At 43.2% G+C, this 26674-nt stretch overlaps 1 protein-coding gene across 1 annotated transcript in view; it reads right to left on the bottom strand.

Moving 5' to 3' along the window:
* Nucleotides 1-139: 139 nt before the first annotated feature.
* The window catches only part of arhgef10la (Rho guanine nucleotide exchange factor (GEF) 10-like a), a gene marked incomplete at both ends in the record, with an annotated part of 102084 nt that continues 75549 nt past the window's right edge, over nt 140-26674 (bottom strand). Inside the window, 7 exons of the mRNA XM_079186286.1 lie at nt 140-684; nt 1216-1338; nt 5924-6095; nt 11963-12105; nt 14412-14569; nt 15487-15698; nt 22277-22363. Coding sequence (XP_079042412.1) covers nt 140-684; nt 1216-1338; nt 5924-6095; nt 11963-12105; nt 14412-14569; nt 15487-15698; nt 22277-22363 — 1440 coding nt within the window. The remainder of the gene's footprint in view (nt 685-1215; nt 1339-5923; nt 6096-11962; nt 12106-14411; nt 14570-15486; nt 15699-22276; nt 22364-26674) is intronic.

Below are 26674 nucleotides of genomic sequence, written 5' to 3'. Positions count from 1 at the left end.
CAAGCTCCGTTACAGTGGCAACGCCTTCACATCATACAAGTATATTCAAATCCTTTGAATTTATGGAACGGTTGATTCAAAGCTAAGCTGGGTAGACTACATCTATAAATACCCATCACCTTGCCTTATGTTTCCCATATCACACTGTCAGTGGGAGCTGCCAGACCATAAGAATATTCTCTAAACCCTCCCCACTTGTCCTAGTACCTGCTGCTGCTCCTTCCTTCAGTCTGTGGAAGCCCCTCCCTCCAGAGATCACCGCCGCAGAGATCACCCTGTCCCTGCGTCCCCCGTCCCTCTCGCAAGGACGTCCCCGGACCCACGTTTCTGGGTCATCGCTGAGCTCGTAGATAGATCCGTCTTCCACGCTGTGCCCCAGAGACTCCAGGGAGGAGTCCGAAGCCTCGTCGCCCAGCGCCGTCAGCGGCCGTCCGGGCAGCCCCGATGTGGAGCGCAGCTTGTACTGCAGCAGAACGCCGCGTCCTTTGCCTCGCCCCTCTCCCTGGTAGGACTGATGCAGGGATTCCTGAGAGGAGGTGTCGCTGCGGTCCTCGCCCCCGAAGGCAGAGTCCGGGCCGTCCCCGACAGAATCCCTCTTCAGCAGCTCAGGAGACAGAGTGCTGGTGGTGGCTACCAGGAAGTCCACGGGCCCACAATGGGCATTTAGAGAGACCATTCCTTTTCCTGTAGGACGTAGGCAGAATATATATTATCTATAATAGATTAATTAAATGTCCTCCAGAGAGGCAATAAATGCTGCTCTTAAACTGCTCTAAGGTCATGTCATTGTCAGTCATACTTAAAAGAGATTATGATGACTTGAACCCTGGATCATACTCTATGTCCGTTAACTGTGTTTGTAACTGAAACAGTAATACTGGAAGCTGCAGTGTGTTTGCATAGTATTCAATGAACTAGCTCGGAATAAAGGGGTCATGAGGTATAGTTTGTACAAGTGGGAAACTAACGACCTCATTCACTTGGCATAATTAACAAAACGCTGGCAGGCAGTTTCTTAAATTACCCTGCAACATTATATATATACACACACACACACTATGATTTGTGTGTTTGCCTTCCTGGTAATATTTTCACTGATTCCCGGAGCCACAAGAAAAAACAAGTGCGACCTCAATAATGGGACAGAGTCATTTTCTATCGCGGAAGAAAAACACCAAATAAAACAACACTCGAGAGGCCGTTCAATCGCAGTACCTGTTATTTTGGGGATGCCCTCGAGTTTGGGAACTGGAAGAGTGATAATTAAGCCCTGGGCAGTGCCCACCCATAACAGCCCCTGGCAAATCAGCAGACTCGTGACTCGCATGCTCTTTTGACCTGCAGTAGAGAAGAAACATTGACAGAAAATGGAATGTGAGTTCTTCACACCGGCTGTTATCCAACGACAGAAAGCAGGTTATAGGCTCCTTTTGAAAAAAATAATGATGTTGACTAAATGATTGGATGGTCTACCTTTTAGAGAGTGAATTATGAACTCTTTTTTTACCAGAAGTTCTTCCAAAACACTGTATTCTGGAAGCTGTGCAGTCCTCGCATGATGAAAACAGTAAACAAACTTTGATTGTTGGTTATCAGTGTTAGCTTTGGGTAAGGTTTAAGCTCTGTAATCAATCTGTATTTGACAAGCTTAACACATACACAGCACAGCCACCTAGGGCTCTGGGGTTACGTAAGATTGTGAAAAATTGGATTTGTCTACTCGCTAGTGACCCAGTTGAAAGCAAAACTCTCAAAGAAGCACAGAGTAGAGGAAACGGGACTCTGTGAAGTTGCTGTTGTATTTCCTCTGCCTGACATCGAAGTGGTTTTGAAATATAGCTTCAACATTTTCACCTCCTACTGTTACAGCAAAACTAATACGCAGGGAAGTTCTCTTTTATTGGTAAAGAGGTCCAGAGACTTCCGACATCATAAGCCCTACATGCCCATGGTGCACACACACACACACACACACACACACACACACACACACACACACACACACACAGGTGTTTTCAATCATTTTGATCAGTCCTCTTCTCAGGCCTGTGTGTGCATGTTCAGTCCGTGCGTGTCTGAAAGCTTCCGAACCTTTTTTGTAATTTTTTTTGCTTGGTGTGTTTGACCTGCTATGGTAGAAGAATGCACAATTTCATCATTCTTACAAATGCTAAAGTTAAGTGTCCTTCGCAGACATTAACACTCACCCAACTTCGACCTGTAAACAGAGCAATTGATAACTGTTGAGGTTGTACACAACCTAATAGTAAGTTTAAAGTTTTGTGTGTTTATTCTTGTCCAAAGCTACTCAGATCCGATGTAGACCAGATTGGGTCCAACCTGCCGGGTTTGGACCGGACTGTAATTTCACAGAATTACACCGTGCTTGAATCAGGTCGGGTTCAAACCAATTTTCCAGAAATTGTTGTACAATCTCTATTTTAGGGCTGTAGATAGTATGAAGCTTCATTCATAGCGTTGACATTTGAACCTATCAACATTCAAATTCACAAGTGAAGATAAAGTGCAGGCTACACAGACATTATTATTTGTAGAATAAGTTTCCAGTGGTTGCTGTGTAGGGTGATTCTTTCTGACTTGTGTGACCTGAACATTTGTTGTAAAGTCCAAAAGTTTACATGTATTGAAATCACAGTGTTTTTATCAGCAAAAATATGCTGCTTCGATCCATATTTGTTGGCGTTTAGCCTTTCAAACTGCGATTAAATAACTGCTAGCAGCGGGGCGGTAAAGAATAAGGAGCATATATATATATATATATATATATATATATATATATATATATATGCAGGTTCGTAAAAGGGACAGGCCTCATTCTTTGGCTCCGATCATAGCTCCAATCTGATGAGATTGGTTTTGGTTCTTATTGAAGTTCTCTGTTAATGTGACAAATGAAGTAATTCATTTGTAATTCCTTTGATTTTCTTTTCTGTTACAGCGGGTGGTGAACTTTTCCGGGGACAAAGGTACATTTTTTTGTCCCATGATAGAGCGTGTGATGCAAGCTTTGTGTTTTGTGCAGAACAGTTCTTTGTGGCACTGCATTAGTTGTGGGGAAAGGATAAATGCACGCTCTTATTATACATGCACATCCTTTGTTTCCACTTAACAAAAGGGGTGAAAAACATTGTTTGGTGCAGATTTATTTTTGCATTCCTTCTATGGTCCCACAGCTCTTGGCTCCCATTGTGGCCCAGTTATCTACACAACCATTTACCATATTATCCACGTCACCCATAATTGAATTACACCAGCGCTCCTGTAGATCGTTACTAAGACAATGCTCATTTACATGGGTAGCAGTATTTACATGTTTGTTCTGCGTCATGCTCAGATTATGATGATTTGCACAAGTGGCTCATAGGTGTCATCAATTAAATTCCTTACACAGTGCGGACGTGACTCATCCGAAGTAGGAAAACTGACGCTGTGCCTAGAAATAGAAGAAAGTGGAAGCAGAGCAGCGGAGCACATTCAGCAAACAGAGAGCAGACGCCTTTAGGTGGAGACCTTGGGAGGGTGACAGCCGTGGGTTAGGCCTCATCGAAAAAAACTGCCTTTATCTCGGGAACTGTCTGCCACCTGCTCGCACCGCCCGAGAGTCTATTTGTACTGTGGTTAGAGAGTGAGGCTCATGAGCACCGCCGCTCTCTGGTTACCATGAAGTTTAGTCGGAAGATGTGGGCGCCAGGCATTGTCTTTAAGAACAGTGATAAAGAGGGATAATGACAAAAAGGCACTTGAGATTAAGGAGTTATAGTTTAACCTCGAGCAATCTTGCACCTCTGTTTTCTGCAGTACCGCGCACACTCTTCAGTGTGCAGTGGGTTTATCGTGGAAGCCGGTTTTTGCCTTTTAAAAAGCAGATGTCTCCAAAGATAAATGTTTCCCTGTGATATGTCACTGAGGACTTCATTTTGGAGTATCATTTTTTCACCCTCAGGATAGAACTGTTAAAGGCATTAGTCGAGAAGAGATCAGCAGTTTCCTCTGCCTCAGAAACTTCTGTTGTTTACTGCGACTGGGATTCCCTGTTGAGTATAGATCACATTAAAGGGAAAGGATTAAGGGGTGTATCATTACTGCATGTCCTAGCATAAGTCAAGGAGAAACCTAGGGGAGCAGAGGCTCATTGATAGAAAGAAACCATCGGTATTTCATGTGCAGTATCGGTGGTTGTCGAGTGTAGGGGGATCCTCTTTTCTCTTGTGAGCGCAACAAATCACAACTTAAGTCAAAGATCCTCTTCCTTTTGTGGACCCTGAAGACATGAGCCGAGCAACTCTTTTTCTTTCCGCCCTGTAGCTTCCCTCTGGGCCAAGCCTTGAGGCTGCCACCCTCTCTCAAATCTGCTGCATATTTCAAGAGGAAGCGCTGGCGCTGGGTGAAAATGACCTCTGGGTCACCAGGTTTTCTCCAGGTACCACCGCCATAGGAGTCTGCTCTCCTTTAAGTCTTCTCTTGAACAAAAAAATAAGAGTACTTTGATCGAAAAAGAGAAAAGGTTGGTGTATGAAACACATTCCTGTTTTTGTATTCTTTGCTCTTAACTCAACTCACAAGAGAAAAGCTAGTTTTTGTGTTTTTTTTGTTTTCCTATGAGACGTAGCGGTACCACAGCTTTGAGTATTGCTCTAAATACTTCAATCACATTCTGGTATGACTCAATGAAAAGGGACAAAATGGTCTAAATCCAGATGCATCTATACGAGAGATACTGATTTTTTCACTCACTTCACTATAATTGATGGACCTGCTCGTTGACAAATTGTGGGCTTTTCTTCTTCACCACTCACCGACACGTGTGTGTGTGTGTGTGTGTGTGTGTGTGTGTGTGTGTGTGTGTGTGTGTGTGTTTGTGAAGTTATTGTCTGTGCCGCTGTGTGCAGACATAAACTATCATGCAGCAGCGGCACACTGGTGTACATGTGACCTGCAAAAAAACACGACACTGATACTGGTACTAACAAGTCATGGCTGATGAGCTGAAAACCGGCCCTGTTCGATGTATCGGTGCAGCTCTAATTCATAGCACTACCTGAAGCTCAAGAAGAACTCCTCCCGTAACCGAATGAGCCTCCAACTGTTTGAGGCAAGCTGTACTGTAGTTACCACCATGAGACAGTTTTAGGTATGCTTCATCGCTGTCTAATTTGTTTACCATAGTTCTTTCCCCTAAAGAAAAAGGGAAAGCACCCACACTGGCTGATAAATATTTCATTCATCATGAAGGAAGCCACCCAAGGAAGTAATGTGCTATCACTGGCATCCTAAACGGACTGCAGAGAGAAGTGAAACGGGGGGCTGAGAGGATTTTAAAGCAGAGCAGGATGAGAGAAAACGGGAAAGGAGAGGGACGAAAAGAAAGAAAAATATGAACTAAAAAAAGGAGGGGATGAGTGGGTTAAAAGAAAGACAAGAGCGTTTCCATGGAAACCACTTGTATGAAAATCTTTAACGCTGCCATTTTACCGCATCTAAATGACTTTATTTCCTTTTTTTTATTAATACCTATCTCTCCACCCATGGCTCTATTATGGCTTTGTGAAGGCCTGAGAAAGGATATTTATTCAGGTCCGTCCCTGCTGTGCAAGGCCCAAGGAGGGACCTGCACAAGACCAGAATACCATTCTGGGTAGGGGAGCTTTTTCAGGATGAAATTGGTGCCCTCTGATTGCTCTAATACAACAAAGACACAAATTAAACTCAATGAAATAGCATTGTGCAATTTTGAAAGAACAAAATTGTCACGATTGTAGGTTGTTTTTTTGGTTTTGTGTTTTTTACACAAAAGTGTTTCAGCTGCTCTGCAGGATAGAGGCTGAACTCTATCTATTGAGGTCAAGACCAAGTGTGATGTGTGTGTGTGTGTGTGTGTGTGTGTGTGTGTGTGTGTGTGTACCAGTGTTCAGCAGCGTTGAGCGTGTCGAGATGTTGATTTCCTGCAGAAGCTCCAGTGTTTCGGTATGAAAGAGACGAATGGAGGAACCCTCAGAGAATGCCATCCACACCCCTCCGCCGGCACATGCCATGTGTGCCACGCTGATCATTGGGTCTGGGTGGACTTCAAACGTCTGTAACGGAAACAATAATACTGTTGTAGTTAAGTTCATTCTTTTCATTATTTCTACTTTCTGCTGAACCTCTGGTCCATCCCACATGGCATTACAGGACACTGTTAAGTTTATGAAAACACACATAGATAAGATTCGTTATTGTCCTTTTCCATGAAAAGGTGTTGCAACGGTCTGTAAAGAGCCTCACATAAATAAAGTATACACACGACATGACTACATGAAAGACATCAGAGACATTATACACACCTATACATAGGTCGGGTGGGGAGGCTGACTAGAATCACCACCTTGTGGATGTCACGTCGCAGTTTTTATCCATGCCTGTCCAAATGTCTAATTGTCATTAGACATTTGAGGGGAATTGTCATAATTAGCATAGAAATTCTTGAGTTATTGCCCAAATTGTGTTTCATGAGGTCATAGTGACTTTGACCATAGAAATTGAATAAGTTCATCCTCGAGTCCAAGTAGACATTTGTGGCAGATTTGAGAAAAATTCCCCGACGGCGTTTCTGAGACATCGTACTCATGAGAATGTGAGGGACCGATGGACGGACGGACGGACAACATGATGCCTCCGGCTGGCGCGGTACTCACCCCCCCCCCCCCCGGACAAACTAGTCTCCTAGCGGTGGGAAGTAGGGCAGCTAGCTAGTTAACGTCTCATTCGTGGTCTGATAAACACTAAATTCATCAAATTCAGTGGTAGCAAACACGCAAATACGCTACGGGCTCAATGACACATAAAGCACCCTGGATTGGTTTGAGTGGCGAAACCACCAGAGAGCAGCTGTTTGGTCCGCACCAGAGTTTGAGTCTGGCGCTCACACGACAGCAAAGTACAAAAAATACTCCTGGGTTCGGTTCAGCAGGTCTAACTGTGCTTCCTAAAATTTGTGATTTACCAAGTTCCCTGACACATAGGGCGTGTTTTTGCACCATTCCCCCGGCTTCTGTCGTTTTAAGAGTTTCAGGCACACAGTCTTAATGAGTAGCTTGAAATAAATGCAATCAGCCTTATCATGGCAACACATGCACCCCCTGCGGTCCGAGGCGTGACAAGGGCTGGTTTGGGCATCGTCTTGGAACCCGTATCACTGTCAGCGCATGAGTTGCACGAGGCTGGCCAATTAGTCCGTGAGAGTGAATGAGTGAAACCCAAGTGCACTGGCGGACAGGGATTAGCACCTGTTTGTGTGCCCTTGCCAGTGGGTCCTCCTTTTGTTTGAAATTAGGGAAAAGGAGGCAAGTCTTTGATGTGTTTTTCTCTTTTAATTGACTCCTCAGCAGTGGGTGCCTGCTCCGCCTGGGAGAGGATATGCAATGCATCTCTTCGTTTTTTCAAGTGCAGCCATCAAAAAATTCAATATCCATAATAAAGAGGCACATTTCTCCCCCAATAACCCGTTGCAATTTCAAATACGTTGACAAGTTTGTCAAAAAAAAAACAAGTCACAGTGTGCTGTATATGCTGCGTGATTATCATATTAATCATTACCAAGCGTGGTGGCTCTGAAAGAGACTTACAACTTATCAATGGCTGACATGCTGCAATTGGTAGATGCCATCTTGGAGGGCACTCTGGGAAGCCAAATGTATATACACACTGTTATTTGACTGGAATACACATACATCTCATAAAAAGTGACTGAAAATGTATTTAAATCATTGATTTAACAATTTAAGGGAAAAATATGCTTTTTAAATGAATATCAATTCACATTGAAGTCAATATTGCAAACTAGAATTCTCCAGATATTTTACCACGGATAGAGACCGAGCTAAATGGGAAAAAAGCTCTGTGTCAAACGCGAGATAAATACAAGCCTACAACTGTTGCCCTCGACCAACAACCTGGTATTAGTCTGCTGAATCCAGCGTTGCTGGCAGAGATGAGGTGGTCAGTGAAGCTTGACAGGAGTAATGTGGCCTTTACACTAAACTCGGCAGTGTCACACTCACGGCAGCATCCCTCCACCAGCAGCGGGAAATAACAGCGGACCTAAAGCCGCAGACACTACAGCTGGTCTGAGCAGCTCATTAGTCCTTCATTATACCAGGTGAAAAGGTGTCTTTGTCCTTTCCTGTGCGCTATGTCCACATCTCTCTGGGCTATGGCGAGGGAGGTGAGTGGACATGTGAGTGATAGGACAGAGCAGGAAGAAAAAGAAATAGTAATGGGAAGAGGAAGGAACGAGGCCTGCCAGTCAGTATTGATCAAAGCCTGTATGTCCATGCACGTCCCACTTTGTTAAGGTTTGGTTAAGAGCCAGACATCCACAGAGTGTTTACAGTTTGGGAAGGAGATTGACTATTTCAAACTCACAAACAGAGCTGAGATGTGCCGGAAACCATGATAACATGCTGGTAGTTTTGAACGAAATGGCGTGTAAAAGCATGTAAAATCATACAAACAATGCACTGCATCATTAGATTCACCCCTGCTGTGTGACTGTCTGCAAAATAAAAAAAAATATTTGATTTGTTGAGGGTTTTCCTCATTTTCTTCCCAATTAAATTGTTTCAAATTCCCATTGTGTGCCATGAATCCTGCTGCTACCGAGCACCTTTAGTTGGCCCAAATTGGGTTTGTCATTTTGCAATTCTACTGATGTACCCAGATTTATTTTATTTATTATTTAGACAGATCAGTTTAAATTGATTTTCACATTCAAAAAGTGGTGTCCTCTTGCTCGAGGAAACTGATGGCCACAGTTTACTGTTAACAGGGTCGTCTGTCGGTGAGGTGAGCTCAGAGCGTGCATTTAGTAATTGCGATTGGGATTGCGGGGGATGTCTTTTGTTGCAATACTGTCGGTTGACGCACTTGCTGCACCATATCCAGCTCTCTCAATGCACCAGTGGGGCCAAATTAGAGCTACCAATAGCAGGAATTGGGTCTGGGTCTCAGCAGTGACAGGACCCCCCCTGAATTACCTGTTTAGCTTCACAAGAAGCCGGCTGTAGGGATGACAGAAGATGAAAAGCTAATGACTATGGTGACCCCCCTTGACTTCTTTTTGAATGAGAATATCCCAACATGATGGATTGGTACGACATTTGGAACAGACATTCATGGTTCCCAGATGATGTAGCCTAATGACTACTGCTTCCAACGAATCTCAGCAACTGTTGGATCAGTGCCGTAATTCGGCATGAATTGTAATACATGTGGTGATACTTTGACTTTTCATCTCGCACCATCATCAGATAAAAGTTGTTTTGTCCACCATTTTCTCTTCAAAAAAACAATACCTGCAAAACTAATTAAATTCCCATCAGGCTCAGCGATATTTGGGGTTTAGTGCTGATGAGCAAACATTGGCATGCTAACATGGTGAACATGGTAAACAACCAGCCACACATCAGCATGTTAGCATTGTCGTTGTGCACATATCTATCTCTATCTATCTCTTTTTGCAATGATTCTTTTGCTGCGGTTTTGTCTGCAGCACTATGGTTTTCATGACTCCCCCCCCTGGGGTGAGGTGTAAATAATCAAAGAGAACAAAGCTGAGAGTACACACACACACACACACACACACACACACACACACACACACACATTTTTCAGCGATGATACTTTGGGGTTTCTGTTGCAGGCGATTTCCACCACATAGTTAGTGTACAGCCGTGTTTACCCAAAACAGACTGAAGAGGTTACATTTAAATAACACTGTGTCATCAAAGCATTGACTGTGAAGCTTTAAAAAAGAGAATCAATCTAGCCGTAGGGTACGACGACCGGCAGCGTCAAACGAGACAGGCTACAGTGTCATGGATAAATAATTCAAAAGTGCAGTAAATTTGACAAAGTGGTGGAACATCCGCAGGGGAAAACAACGGAGGAAAAAAAGTGAAGAGAATACGAGTCCACGACCCTCTGGCCCTGCTCCCCTTCATTTCAGCTGCAACAGGTGCCAAGCGCTGCTTCTCCAGATCCTGGATATGCACCGCAGCCCCTGTGAAGTCGGCCCTCTTGAGTGCATATTAGTGAGGAAGACAAGGTTAGCAAAGAAGTTGCTGCTGACCTGTTAAGCTCTGTGGGAGATACAGTGAACCAGAACTGTGCCTCCGCTGCGTGGCCATTCAGCTGATTAAGCTCGTGTCTCAGGAGGACTGGGCTATGGAGAAGAGGTGAAGGAATAAAAGGAGACATCCCTAGCTTGGGCTCACTCCTGATTTTTCAAGGATCTGGAGGCAGACTGGATGAGTCGCTGTCTCTGTCCTGGTCGTCTAGATTTGTCAGCTGCTTTCTTCTAAGTTGTTGCTAAGAGAAGAACATGCAATTTCTTTTTTTTTTACTTTGCCCCGATGTTGTTCATCTGCTGATTTGATATCTGGCATGATTCCAACCAGCACATCTGTAAATGAAGGGCGTACATTTGCCGCTTTCCTTATTCAGTTTTTTTCAATGACATTGAAGATGGAAAACAAATGTATATGAAGTGGGCAATGAGACACATTCATTTTGTTTATTGTGAGTGTTTTAGTTTGTCTGATTGTTCAAGTTCAGCGTGATATTTTGTCTATGTCATCTCCTTGTTTTTAATCCAGGGAAGGTTTGCTTAGCACACATGCTCCTTTTCTCAACTAAAAAGCCCTTCTACCCATTAACACAGCTACGCACAATCACATCTGGGAGCTATAATTAAATGCTAATGGTTTGCAGCTCGCTATCTGAATACCATATCAACATTACCCAAGAAGAGTTTGTCCGTCATTCATTACAGCCGGCAGGCAATCCCCCCCCCCCGTAGACCTCGAATGACACACCCCGCAGATGAACACCTTGGAGAATGACTACACAAAAATGGAAAGCATGACACAGACAACACCCGGGCTGATTTTGTGGAGATAATGGTGAGCATAACATAACTCACAGCGCTACGGCTAGATGAAGCTTATTTGTGTGCGAGAGCTCCAACAAACATTGTGTGAATCTAAAAAAGAGTTTGATTCGTTGTCCATGCAGCAGCTCCAGGCAGTAAATCTTCATGGCATCACAGATTACAATGCCGGCTCTCTAAGGCTGTGTGCATAAATCTTTTCAGAAAATGAAAAGAAGAGGATTTTTTTCCTCAAATGCCGCAGAAAACAACAAAACACATAAATAAAATCACCTTGTCTCGCAGTTTCACTTTTGCACTCATCCATTTAGGTTCTTCAAAACGTGTTTTAGTGAAGACTTTGAATATTTAGCAGCTGGAGAGGTGGGCGGAGTTGACCTTGTAAGTAGCGATGGAAGAAGTACAACACATTTCTCTTTCTCCGGTAAGAAAATTATTTCAAACAAGAGTTGTAGAATAGCTTTATCACAGCAGTAAGCGTAGGGCCTGTTTTAAGTGGTAGGGTTTCAGCAAACGTGCATGTGTTTGGGTAGAAGTCTGAAGGATACAACTGGAGTAAACCAATTTGTAATGGGATGATTTCATATAGTTTTGCTGATGTTAAACGTGTCACCCATTCAACAAGAATCTTCTCTGTTTTTGTATTCTTCATTCACCATGAAGGCATGTGAGAAAAACAATGCTTTTTTTTCTTCTTTTTTTTTACAAATTTAAGGTAACAGTAATATACTTATAAATGATCATTTTTTTTTTTGGGGGGGGGGTATTTCTTGAACATAAATGAGTCATGTTTAGAAAAAGTCAAAGTGCATTGAAGCAGTGTTGAATTGATGGGACAACAGCATCTCTACATTTATCAGTTAATGTTGTTGCTTTGCCTTTTAAGGAGAAATACCCATTTAAATATAAAAATGAAAATTATGACAATTTGCTCAGATGGATGCAGTTTGTCTTTGATGTAGATTGAAGCAGTATGTTTTTTATGATGTGCCCATTAATGATTTAGTCATGTACCTGAGTGCTGAGGCTGGAGATGTCCATGACTGTGACAGAGTTCCCGCAGCTTGCCCACACTGAGTCATCTAACACCAACAGGGTCCGCACTGGTCCTGAGCCCAGCTTTACACATCTGCAGGAGTCCGGGTCCCAAAAATCATCTGGGGGAAAAAATTAAATATATATATATAATGAACAACAAAGAAATGCACTGCTCGAAACTACAGCCGAGATTTCACAAAGGTGTGAAGAAACTATTATTTTTGAAACGTGAATGTTCTCGGCAGAAGCAAAAAGCTGACATTAGGCTGTAGACTAGTCGGAGTAATGACGTTTTGTGGTCTCATTTAGCCACTTGTTAGAAAGTGCCTTTTTTAAGACACATACAAGCTTCAAAATTCACAAGAAGGGAGTTTACTAATGTATTTTAATATCTCTTAAGCTTGTTTTAACCACAGAGCTTATTTCAGGCATCCAAAAAAGCCTTCAACGGGGGAACCGAAAGTGCAACAATGCTAACTTGTTATTCTGCACCACACTAGCATCACCGCTGGCCTACAAGTTACATTAGTAAACTCTGAACACGTGCCCCACTTCTATTTCAACTCGGTCACATTGAGCGGAGCTTGAATCACAGCAAGTTAGCTCGGTGTTTACCTTCAACATTCTCTCCAAGTTATTTAAATGTCGTTGAGCAAATACTGAAGCATCAATGGAGAGGGGCTCACAGCGGAGGCTTGTTTGTGAGAGAGTACGAACAACAGGTCGGCCAAATAAAGACTGCGACTGCCATTTGAATCGCCGCACGCTGTGTGCAGCGCAGTATTGGTACCTTTGCCACCCACGTGCTAATGAGTCTGGTGCACACTTTAATCTACGTTCCACTCAGGTCCTCTCTCTCTCTCTCTCTCCTTTAGCTTCATCAGTGTGAAAACGAAGCAGACCCTGTTCCCTTGAGTTTTAATCACGTTGCAGCTCCCACAGAAGCGCATTATAAAGTGAATTACATAAGCATTTCCTTTGCCATGCGTTAATGAAGCAAAATTAGAGAACAGAATGCACCCAGCCATTTAATTAACATTTTGAGTTGTTTATTTCTGCCTTTCATAGCGGAGTAGCTTTACAATGCCTCCTGACTTCCACGGGGTTAATTGCTTGGCATGTTACAAAAGGTCATTTTCCCACCTTTTCAAAATTCACTCTTGTAAATGTCCCTCCGCTCCCTCGCACGAAGAAAGACCAATGCCGGCGCTTCTCCCTCTTTACCACAGCGGGGGTTCGTACCATAAACCTCTCCGCCTCGTCTTTGCAGAACATTGTCTTGGTTGACACGATGCCTGATGCGCATATCTCGGTAACGAAAGCCGGAGCACATTAATCACTAAGCAACAATGTGTTGCATGTATTCGCCTTTAGATACGAGTCTCAACTGAAGCCTTGGCATCTCTCGGCTGCTTCAGACTTGTTTTGAGACAGTCAAGGGCAGAAATCTTTAACAGATGCGCCGAATCCACAAACATTCGCCGGGCCCCCTCCAGAGCTCTTTCGCCCGTCCTTTTCTTTATACAAAGCAATGAATGGTAATATTTAATCGGCACGCAGCAGCTGGGTGTAATTAATCATCCTTTCTGCTTGGGAGGAGAGAGGAGGAAGGCAGGCACGCTGACATACTGAGGCCAGGTAAGAAGAACCTGGTGATAGAGCTATTGTACTCCCGCTGGCTGTGAAGACCGCAAACCACTGCTGAGATGGCGTTAAGCCCCCCCGGCCTTGCGCAATGCCTGACGAAACATGCCATGCCATCTACCACACGGCGAAGTGTTATTTTCATACTGAGAGTAGGTGTGAAAATCAGTGGGCACGGGGAGGAAAGCGTAAAGGGAAAGTGATTCTAAGGCAGTCGTTTGAAAGGAGTGTAAAATGAATATCATTTTACAAATACTCCCATTATGAAAATAGATTTACTGGGAAATGTGTCCCAATTGACACATAATGCTAATATCTATGGGCAGAATTATTAAAAACGATTTGGATTTGAGCACAACAGATGTTTACTGCAGAGCTGTATCCTGAATGTATAATGCATGGAAACAGTAAAACTCATTTGTACTTATTATTTCACTGTAGGGAAAAACGTTTTTTTTTTATAAAGGCTCATTATAAATAAACAATAAAAAAAAAAGTAAAGTCCATTTCGGAAACAAAAGCTGGGACGCCCGTCTACGAAAGCAAAAGGGATCAGTAACCAAACAACCATAGGAAATATGATTACTTGTTAAATTAATACACCCTTGTTTTTCTAATTGTTATTGCAACAATAACAATGATGGGCCTCATCCTGTTTTGCATCATATCTTACCATATAGCATACATATAAAAGAAAGTACCAGTGACAAATAACACGTCCTCACTTCCCCAACAGACCACACATAGGGAAGGTCAACAGGCAACCTCGGAGGCTCCTTACCGTTGCTGCTTCTTCCATAAACCATCAAGGACCCGTTCCGCAGGCCCGCAAACAGGAAGCGAGCGGAGTGCTTCAGGCACAGCACGGGGCAGCCCTCTGCGTTACGGAGGGTCAACAGGCATTGTGCTGCAGTGTCCACACTGCCGTACACCAGTACGCTGGAAGAACAAGAAGCAGCACGAGTCGACGTGATAAATGGGTGTCATTTGAAATGACAGAGTGCCTCGTTTTCATGCGGCTTGATTTAACAGCGCACTTTGGAGCAATGCATTGTGTATGTGCAGCCACTCTGTCTTTCTCATGTTCGAAATGCCACCTGAACTTTTCTGTATCTTATTGTCTTCTTCAGAATGATGAATGCACATCGCTTTTGGTTTCTCTGTCTGAGAAGAAAATGTTAAGTAGCATTGGAGATGACAGTCTTCCCGAGTGCGCTAAATTGCTGAAATCGTATGTTTTTTTTTATTTGACTGTCTTTTTTTCTTTTTCCCTGGACAGACACTTATATTGAAAGAGAATGAGTCAGCATACAAAAAAATGCTGACTTTTAGGTCTTATACAAATGACTAAACACTGCTGTAAAGGAAAGTCACAGAAAAATGATATAATGGCTGAATCTCAAATCCAAGAATATTCTTTGTTTGAAAAAAAAGAAACAAGCAATTTATTCACAGTAACTACGAGAAAGCCTGAGATTAAACCTGCCCTCTGTTCACTACGGAGGGGATCACAGGGTTTATTGGATCTGGAAATGAAACTGTGATCTTAGCAGCAGTCGCAGTATTGATGCTGTGTTGTGGTATCAACTCTGATTTCTTGCTTTGATGCAATATTGACAAGCAAATCTATACTGTTAGAAATATCAGTGGACTGTAACAAAGGATAATACAGGACACGTTTTACAGCAGAGGATGTGGAGTATACTGAGAACAAATTGTGTTCTATTGTTTTTATCTATGTGGTGCTTTTGTTATTTTTATTTTCCAATAAATCTAATTTCATATTTTGACCTCATTCACCCGCAGAAAAAGTTTGTTTCTCATGTGTCTGCAGCTTTGTGTGATCAGTCTCTCACCGCCCGTCGTCTAAGCCAACACAAATGTTGGCACCGATCCCCGAGGGGGCCTTGTGAACTCCAGCCTCCACTTCCTCCGCCGGAGAAGGTTCTGGCACGTATTCCAGACATCGGACAGCGGAGCCTACCTGCAGGCTCTTAACAGTCCTTGGCATGGGTCTGTTGAGGGAAAATATCTCTATCTGCCCATGCGAACCCTCTCCACTAGCCACCTGTAGGGAGAACAAAAAAAACCCGTGGTTGGAAAAGGTCAGGACCCCCATGCTGCACCAATGGACTGAATCATAATGACACAGGTAATAAACCATTCTGCTGAAACAGGGGGGAAGAAAAGAGATGGGAAGAGCAGAGAGCAGAACCGGGCCAGCCTCCCTTAGATCATCCTTGCGATGTGCGATCTCTGTCTTAATCAAATTATAGAGGCCAGAGGATAATGTGTCTTTGGTTAAACATCCTCCACCTGTCAGCAATTTAGATTTCAGAAAAGTTCAAATCAGACCTTGTCGTTTGTAGTCCTCCCTCCCTCACTTTTTCTTTTTTTTTTTTTTGGAATATCACTTAGAATTTTAAACACATTATGTAATGGATTCGCAATGTCATCTCCGGAAACATCAAACAATTCTTATAAGTCTGCGATCTTTTCATCAGCAGAGAACAGAGAGGTTCTCGTACGTGTCCGAAAGGCTCCGAGTTGTTTATCAATGAGTTTTTTTTTTTTACGAGATCAAGTGACTGATCTATTGCTGGAGTCAGTTCATGATGAAAAATGAAGAAAAAATGTATTATTTTCCTTTTTAATTGAGCTGACATTTGACATTAACATTTCCAAGGTCGCACTGAACAGTTGAGGACGCTGTTCTCAGTGCCAACAAATAAGCACACAAACAGCTTTTAAAGCTGTTAAAGCTTTTGGACGGAAGTTTCAAGGCCTGTAGATGCCTGTCTTTCTGAAGAGGGGCTTGTTTGTTCGGGTTTCGCCCGAACAAACAAGAAAGCAACCTCAAGCAAGTCATCAAAAAAAAATAAAGAAAAGGTCCACCAATCATCAAAAAAAAATAAATAAAGAAAAGGTCCACCAATCATATCGAGCTTCCCAGGGCAGTGTCTGCCTCAATAGAGGCTTGATTTCCTGTGCACCACATTTATATCGGCCTTTGTGTAAGCCTGTCAAAGCCAATGCAGAGAAAACGAAGACAGCAGGAGCCCTCCAACCAATCTCCGATGCAATTCCAATTAAGGTGGCATTGCTCCCATTCCCAAACAATTAAAGTGTCGCTGTGGGTTTTTCAATATGACTTCATTCAGTCATTACTCGCCTCGGTGGATGTCCAGATAAAACAATGTCCTCCTCGGGAGAAGAAAGCAGGGCTGCTTGCTGCTAGACACCAAAGATTTATTCCCAGTATGAATCAAATCGCGTGAATGTGACAGGAGCTAAATATAGTCTTTAGCTCCTCTCCTCCACGCTCACCCTTATTTGCATGCAATCATTTGTTTGATTTGTATCAGCGTGCGGGATCTGGACAGGAGCGATCCTGTGGGCTCTTGAGAATGAGAGAGAACAAATAACGGTCTGTTGCACAGGGTGGAAAAAAAAGATAGGGAGGACTTATCTTGCAGCGAGGAGTCCAAAAGAAAAAAAAAACACGGCTTCAAGTGACTCTGTGCAACCAGAGCCAGAGGCAACAACCCCCCCCCCCCCCTCCCATCCAGACTCCCCCCCCCACAATTTATACATTCACTTCCCAAACTCCTCCGCACACAACTATCAGCACTGTCGCTGTCAATGAACACTTTCTCCTCCTCTTTTCAACCCCCCCCCTAGCTCTCTCTCTCTCTCCCCCCCGATATCCAGTGCAAATACTGTGTCCTGACAAAGTCATCACGAGTAATTTAGCAAAATAGATATCTGGAGTCGTGCCCTGGACAGATCCCTGCTCTCAGCTTGGGAGAAGCAAAAAAGTTCCCAAACAGCAAGTGCTCGGCCAGCATTAATTAGATTGCTCTGGCCGCAGTGAGGAAGCGTGGGAAAAGTGGTCACGATGGCACACTCTGCTCAATTGTATTCGCCACATTGAGAAGCCAAAATTGTGGGGGCACCAGATTTGCTGATGCATTTCAAGCTTCCCATCACTGACACCTGCTATGAATACTAAACGGAAACGGGATATTTGAGCAAATCTTTGATTGGACCGCTGAAAAAGCGGGCGGGCTTAGACTTTGGCGTGATACAAAGCAATCAAAATGCTCCCAATCTCTTTTAAATAGGTGCAAAACATGACTGAGGATGTGAACTAAAAAGGATGAAAATGGGTATTTTTTCATTTAATCTAGACTTTAGTGGAAACTTTATAAAAAATGTAAAAGTACAATGTTTTGAAAAGTGGGACAAGGGAGGTGAAGGCACACAGGGAAACACTGGGGTATCAGGCTGATTAGACACAATGTCACTACTCTGATCAAAGCACACAGAAATCCCCATAGCCCATCTCACTTTAACATGATTAGTGTCATCTCTTATTTGACAAGCCTGCCAGGGAGGTAGAACCAACTGGGGGCGGGAACGCTCAGCCACTAATTATTCTTGCTGGATAGGCAAGCCTTCACTATTATTTTTTAGCTCGGGTACCAGTTTGTTTTTGCTGTGGTTACATGTTGTACTGTAGACTAACGTTCACTGAGCTTGAAGGTCAGATGTGATTCGTACTCTTAAGAAGTACATTTCCTAGCTGAACGATCAGTTTCCAGAACTTCTGAATGAGCAGGAATGTTTTCACCTAGAAGCTCCTGATCATTTTTGTCCAAGGACTACTTTTCAAGGAAAGAAAAAGGTTCCTTCAGCCCATTGTTGGTTGCGTTTCCATGGCAATCTAAAGACAGTAAACACAACCTGCAGCCTGCAGTTCAGTGTGCCCGCCTATTTCATCTGAAAAAACACACTGAAATAGAAAGAAAACGTAGGTTTGTCTCACTGCGACGTTTCCTGCCGCAGAGTTTTTACCGTGTGCACCGATCCTCTGCTGAGTGTTCGATGGTTGTATATGCTCTCGAATGCAACCGCCAAGAAATAATCAGAGGATACATTTTGAGCGATCACTTTTTTTTTGTGACTGTCTTTTTTTAAATGTTCTCCCCTCTTCCTAAAATGTTCGGAAAACTTGTTTTATGAATAAAGCGGTGCACAAGTTGCTGTGTGTGTTGAACCAATCAGCGACAAACAGCCTGAACGTTCCTATACAGCGCGTGTACACGAGGGTATGAAGGTCGGGAAACATTGTCATTGAAGACTTCCTGATGGCATTCACCACAAAGGAGACACAATCCTTTGGTCTCTACCAGCAAACGTTTTCAAGTTATTGAAATGCAAAGTTTTTTTTTCCGAATACCAAATGTGACTGCCTCCAAACACAAATATGCAATTATAATTAAATCGAGAGGTGCATTTTCTGTTCACTGAGCAATGCTTCATCTCAGTAAACCTTTAACATTTTTCTTCCCGAAGTTTCACATCCATTTTGAGGCAAACTTCATTGAAACTACTTGAAATTGAATTTAAATTGAATTTGTTTTGACCTGGTAAAGTCTCTAGGTCGTATTATTGACAAGCCGTTGGGGTAGTTTCTACTCCTTTGCTCTCTGGACTGAGGGCAGACCGGACGCTACAGCGACTCCCTATCGCCTCTCGATCAACCGGTGGAATTACAAGACAGGGCGGGCCGGACGCTGCTCGGTATTTCTGCAGCAAAAGACAATGATGTGTTTGGAATAACGTCAAAACTGTAACTTCATCACACTCATAATCATGAATTTTCTGAACTTTTTCAAGTAAAATTCCGACATGTTTTTATGGGGTCAGATCAGTCTCAATAATCGCAAATGCACACAGATAGACTCACAAATGCAAACAGAAAGATTCACAAATGCGCACAGAACAATTCACAAATATATTCGATTTACAAATGCACACAGAAGGATTTACAAATATATTCGATTTACAAATGCACGCAGAACAATTCACAAATACATTCCAATGCACAAATAAATAAATTACGATTTATATATATGTAAAAAAAAAAATCACAAATATATTTCTGCATTTGTATGTATTTGTGTGTGGATTTGTATGTATTTGTGTGTGGATTTGTATGTATTTGTGTGTGGATTTGTATGTATTTGTGTGTGGATCGCACTGCATTCATTTGCAAATCGCTTCACATTCGTGTACGGATTTTTGAGACTGTTCTGCCCTCGCTGGATTCACAAATGCGTTTTTTTCAACATAGACCTGTCTGTAGCCAATCAGATGTCAGCCTCATTTTCAACCAATCACATGAGCGCAGCTTCATACATATTCATACATATTGTAGCCGTCTGTGGTCACCCAGAGCTCTACGATACCTCATATCAGTAGAGACCGGACCAAACTATGTGTGTGTAAACCATATGGTACAAACAATGAGGCCACTAGGCTACTAGCGTAATGCTGCGGTTCACACCAAACACGATTCGCGCCGCGTTAATCGCGCCGCCGTTCTCGCCGGGGGACTATTTGTGTTCATTCGCGTGAATCGGTGAATCGCGCTGGACGCGCCGGTGAGGGAGCGCGGCATAGTCCGGAGGAGCTCCGTGGAGCTCCGTGGATTTCATCGAACTGTATTCACTGTGTCTAGCAAGCCACACGTCGGCTGTTAACCATAGCTGTATGAACACAACATAAACTGATTTGGCTATGATTTAACGGCAATAAACCAACAAAAAGGAACTCCGAAATAACATTTATACACATAGTTTGGTCCGGTCTCTACTGATATGAGGAATACAGAATACAGTTCGATGAAATCCACGGAGCTCCTCCGGACTATGTTATGAACCAGACATGACGGCGTTTGGTTCCCCGTGATATCTGGGACTTCCACAACACATACTAAGCAGAAATAGAGGTTATTTTTTCCACAGTTGACGGCGGACAGTTGAACGGCTATCAGGGCGATAAGCCGCGCTCCCTCACCGGCGTGTTCAGCGCGATTCACCGATTCACGCGAATGAACACAAATAGTCCCCCGGCGAGAACGGCGGCGCGATTAACGCGGCGCGAATCGTGTTTGGTGTGAACCGCAGCATTACGCTAGCAGCCTAGTGGCCTCATTGTTTGTACCATATGGTTTACACACACATAGTTTGGTCCGGTCTCTACTGATATGAGGTATCGTAGAGCTCTGGGTGAACACAGACGGCTACAATATGTATGAATATGTATGAAGCTGCGCTCATGTGATTGGTTGAAAATGAGGCTGACATCTGATTGGCTACAGAGAGGTCTATGTTGAAAAAAACGCATTTGTGAATCCAGAGAGGGCAGAACAGTCTCAAAAATCCGTACACGAATGTGAAGCGATTTGCAAATGAATGCAGTGCGATCCACACACAAATACATACAAATCCACACACAAATACATACAAATGCAGAAATATATTTGTGATTTTTTTTTTTACATATATATAAATCGTAATTTATTTATTTGTGCATTGGAATGTATTCGTGAATTGTTCTGCGTGCATTTGTAAATCGAATATATTTGTAAATCCTTCTGTGTGCATTTGTATATCGAATATATTTGTGAATTGTTCTGTGCGCATTTGTGAATCTTTCTGTTTGCATTTGTGAGTCTATCTGTGTGCATTTGCGATTATTGAGACTGATCTGACCCCATATGTTTTCCCCTTTTAATGATCAGCATTCAGAAACACTTCCTTATACTTGAGACTTGCTTGACAGACTTAAGACAAGTTGAAGTGTCAAAAGACATGAGACTTGAACTGGCCTTGACTTAATAATGTTCAGCTCTTTGCACGTATGCTCTCTCTACAGAGAGCTGCTGAATCCACCGCAAACGGTTCATTGTGCAAGAACACAAGCCTTCCCTCGCTCCACTGGAAGCATTTTTCTACACACAGCATATGGCCAAGCTATACCTTTTGTGACTCTAAATGGTATTGGAGGACAAGGTCAGGGACTTTTAAGTCATCCGTTATAGTAAATGCTCTCAGAGAGGCTGAAGGTGAGAGCGGCCTGTGCTCCTTCAAACACTGATATCACAGTGCCCTAAATGCCGGCTCCACCGTATCTCTTTCACCCATCTGACTGAGCATCTAGTCCTCTTTAGAATAGCCACACAAAAGCAAAAAAGTCTGAGACACTGAGCCCCCAGTCCGCTGTCCCGGAGGACCCGCACTGGATTTAGCCACCTGTTAGGTCGAAGGAGGATTATCTGTACCTGATAAACTGCCCACATTCTCCAAAAAGAAGAGGGAACTAAATTGAAACTTAAAGATTAATAGCAGAGTCTCTGACCCCCCCCCCCCCCCCCCTTTTTCTCGACCCAGCTAAATTCCCACGAGTTCGGGGATTGTGATGTGATAGTCTGGCGGCACACTTTGCCCCACTCATCATAAAACACTCTGTAGCAGTTACCTACCACTAGCCTTTATACTGCACTGTATTAATTCACAGTTTCTCGGCGACATTTTACAGAGAAAAATGGTGCATGCCCCCTTCTTAGCCTTGAGACACATTTTTTATTCTGTGTTTTAATGAACGGGAGCAGAATGTGGAAAGGACGTTTAAATGGTCATGGCAATTGTGTTAAAAGCTAAAAAAAATATTAGCAACTGTAAATATGCATTGTTTTGCCTTGACGTTTTTATTTGACTTATTTGGCATTCAAGTGTGTGTGTTTAGGTGTGTGTGTGTGTGTGCGTGTGTGTATAAGAAACCCATTACAGTACTTACCCAAAAGTAGCCTTGAGGTAAGGAGGTGCTCGCTGCAGAGAAGCCCAACAATGCACAGTGAACCGGATTGTGGAGGGCAGCTTCAAGCTACAAGAGACAAAATGAATATTGATTTAGTGCGTGTCATGGCTCAATACTGACACTTTAGTTTACCTTCTAAAGAGACCACAAAACTGGCCCTGACTGCTCACTTTTCATTGGGTGGTTGTTGATCATAAAGTGCCTCAACTTTGTGATACCTAAAAGAACTTTGTCATTTTACATCAGGGTTTAAGGCTTTCCACCCACGTCGAAGCAGTAAATGTAACACTGGCTTGACTCATTGCATCTTAATAAAACTCTTTCTATACATACATTGGCTATGTATATTCCAAATAGTCGTCGAGTCTTGTTAAGATTGTATATTATAGGCTGTGGGTGAATAATTAATATGCTAAAATTTGTTTTAAAAAACAATGCTATCAACAAACGATAGCCCCCGATATTCGTATTTGAATATAACGCTGCAGATGTTCAATCTTAGATTGCTTGCTACTACTAATGCCAAGATGAACACGAAAACACGAAAACCAAAATGATGCTTGATATTTCAGTCGTTATTGGAGGTGAACGTTACGCTTTTGGCCTTTAGAGTGTAAAACCATTACATTTGTTTGCATTCTGGTGTTACTTTGAGTTGTACTTCTTTTAGTAACTGTACTGTTTGTTCACAAGAGGATGTAACTCGTGAACCGAGGCAGTAGTCTATCTAATATCAATAAAACGAGCCGATATCCTATTAAGAGGGAAAACAAATCTATATTCCTCAGACATACGGCAGATCTATTCCCCTGAAACGGAGTGATGGGGGTTGACATTTAAAGCGCCCGTGGCTGATGCATCAAACCCCCCCTGTGGTGAAAGCTGCTCTTCTAACCAGCGGTCCGTCCGGTAGGGAATGATTATTATTTTGGTGTGTGACCGCTAAGGGTGGGCCAGACGGAACAGCTAATTTTGTGTTGTGTCAGGGTGTTGGGGGATCCAGAGGGGGGGGGGGGGGGGGGAAGAGAGGGGTCAGCGATGAGCACTCCACGTCTTTAACTGTCAGCCTCCACGGCGACAACCATCAATCGCGGGTAATTTATAGCCTCTCCGGGCCCGGATCCTCCCCCTTTTTTCCTCTCTTGTGTGTGTTTGTAAACACTAAACAAAAAGAGGATGCTGGCCACATCACTGCTCTCCCCATCTGCACCGCAAGGCTATTCCTCCACTCCCCCCCTCCTCCCCTCCTCCCCTGTCTGTCTCCATCTATTCATATTCTCTACGCAGATGTATGGTTCGTCCTCTCTATCAATCTCTCAGTCCCACTTTCCCATTTCTCATTCCCATCTTTCACTCTCTCTTTTTTTCTTTTTTTTTATATGCCGGCTCTTTTTCTTCTGTCTGTGTCTTTGTTTTCCTCCCTCTCCCCTTCTGCCAGCTCTCCGACAAGTGCGGTGAAATGTTTTTTTGATAGGTAATTAAGTGGCAGCCATAACAGTGTCCATATGGAGGCCCTGTGGTTAAGAGAGAGAGAGGGAGTGGCGGTGGACCAGAGGGACCGCAGCACTATAACGGACGGTGCCGGTAGTTCGATGGTGGTTGGATTTTTATCGGTCACCTGAGACTGGCGAGCATTGTAGGCCAATCTTTTTGGACCAAGATTGCTTTATATGTTAGCACTCTCTAGAGTCAGTCTGGCAGTGGGATCGGTCCTCTCCATCAGAACGGTCCCATCGCAACATTATACTCAGGTATTCAAAGGCAGGAATGTGCATTGATGTGGAAATGAAGAGGCTTGTTCCTTAATGAGATATTTACCATTTAAGAAATGTTATGTGGGTACAAGAAAGAATATCATTTTGGAATATAATACAAGTGAGCTATTTGCAAATTACAGCCTAAGAAAGATACACAGCACTCATCCTTCCCGCATAGGACAATCATCTAAATCCACACAATCCCACAATAATTACAATGAAACATACTGTCCATATTATCAATTTGGAATGAAACATTTCGACTGTCACACGAAGCAACATTTTTATGTGAGAATGGCTCGATGTGCACAAGACTACCGAGGTGAGGATGGATTGTTTTCCTACTAAAGTGTTCGACAGTGACTGTGATCAATACAGTAAACCGCTGGTCCACTTACTGGACTCCTTTTTAACAGCCAGCCTAAGAAGCCCGTGTGGATCATTTTAGGGCTGCAACAACGAATCGATAAAATCGATAAAAATCGATTATCAAAAGAGTTGGCAACGAATTTCATTATCGATTCGTTGTGTCGATTATTACGCCACTCAATAAGTCGAGGAGATGTTTGAGTGTTCACAGCAGGCCCGGTCGCCTGAACACCGCAGCTCGGAATAATGGAATAGGACTCCGGTTCTGTAGCTGACGCTGACCGGCGTATAAACGTTGCCATGACAACACCGGAAGTTGATTTACGCGATTTGTATTATTTTTTGTTTATTTCTGCAATTATAATACATTACATGTATTGCCATTTTGGGTACCTTGTGTTAAACTCGTAACTGCTTCGCCGTTGTTTTACTTATGATAGACGAGCTTTTGTTTTTGTAACATGACCATTAAACCGGAAGTTAAGCGGAGCTCAGAAAGATGAGAAATGGCGGGTGAAAACAGCGAATTTTTTCTTCCCATTCTGTTATTCTACTGCTGGTCTACCAGGCGAACACGGTAAAGTTTATTCAGTTAACTCATTAAAGTACTGTTATACTTGTAGGTGATAAGAGACAGAGTATTTTGGGTAACCCACTGAACCCCACTCCTGATATTAGTCCATTTCTTTTTTTAAATTATTACTTTAACAGCTCAGGGATGTTCAAGCAACCTGTTTGTGCACTTTCTGAAGATGTTTTGCACTGTGAATTTACACTGTCAGCTCTGTTTTTGAAAAAAGGGTTAGAAATTAATGCTTTTTTGTTTTTTTATCCGATTCATCGATTAATCGAACAAATAATCGACAGATTAATCGATTATTAAAATAATCATTAGTTGCAGCCCTAGATCATTTGCACCTGTGATTGTGGAAATCACTTCGACGGGCACAAAAGGAAATGTTCTCTGCAGCAAAGACCATCTCGCTGGCCATCCAAATGCTAATACGGTATCACTGAGACGCCATTTAAAAATCAATGAGATCCAAGCTTTCTCGAAGTCAATCACCAGTCCTTGTTATATCACTCACTCTGTGTGTGTGTGTGTGTGTGTGTGTGTGTGTGTGTGTGTGAGTGCGTGCATGCGTGCGTGTCTGTGTCTGTAGTGGGAAGTTGAGAAGCTGAGGCTATTCCCAGGTGCAGAGGCAGGATGAGAGAGGAAGGTGAGCCTGTAAGCCGGCTGATGAAGGTATGATGGAGGACTTTGGGGAGCGTGGGTAGGAAAAAGGGAGGAAACGGGCAGGTGAGCTAATTAAAGCGAGATTTGTTGATGTGATGAGAGGGCGGCCTCCCAGCTGCCGGTTACCAATGACCCCAATGGTCGACAGAGAATCCGCCCCACCCATTACCCCAAGAGGGCGCCAGCCCATATGCTGTGTTCCAGGTGGCAATGGTTAGCAGAGGAGCATCCATTTGCTTTCCTGGAAGATACATGTAAAATGTGTGTAATTACACCAATTCCTGCAGGACAGAATGGATGTACCGTTTATTCTGACAGTCTTTTATCTACTGGGAACATGTTCTGCCAAGTTACGCACCCACAGCTCATGGCTCTGTATGTCAACAAATGTAAGAAGAGGTGGTTATTGGTAGTGGTCTAATATGACAGGGAAGGGTTTTAATGATTCATGCTTTTGACTGTCAGACTGTCTGAGCGGTGTCCCCTTGCGAAGGGTGACTTCCCCAAATCCAATTAATGTTGTTTTACTTCCCAAGGCTACTCAGGTGCACTGGTTTTCCTTACAGCAACATTCCTCTGCAAGCACTGTGAAATCTGCTCTCGAAACATGTGGGGGGATTTACCACACATCCGATTCGTGACAACCGCTATCCAAAGATAGCCACCTGGGGCACCGTAATGTTGTCAATGACAAGACACACTGAGGCCAGCGTCGCATTGTCTGGCCATCCGCCATGCTTATGCAATGCTTATTCTCTTTATTGGAAAGAGTTCTCTACAGTCACTTATGAGATACTGCATTAAGCAAAACTCCTGAGCCCACATTTCTGCACTGTTCAGAAGAAAAAAAATGAGTTTGCAAATATTATATATTGCGCTGTACAGCCTGCTGAAAATCAAATAAAAAATATCATCTCCGTAAAAAACGGCATGCGTACGGAGAAGTGGGTGCTGTACATATATTAGACCCAGGGAAAGGAAATATGGCTGAATTTTTTTTTCTAATTCCATAGT

Source organism: Pholis gunnellus (genome assembly GCF_910591455.1).
Source record: "Pholis gunnellus genome assembly, chromosome: 3".
Classification (NCBI taxonomy): Eukaryota; Metazoa; Chordata; class Actinopteri; order Perciformes; family Pholidae; genus Pholis; species Pholis gunnellus.
Note: the sequence above shows the minus strand (reverse complement) of the source record. Positions and strands in the feature narration are given on the sequence as shown.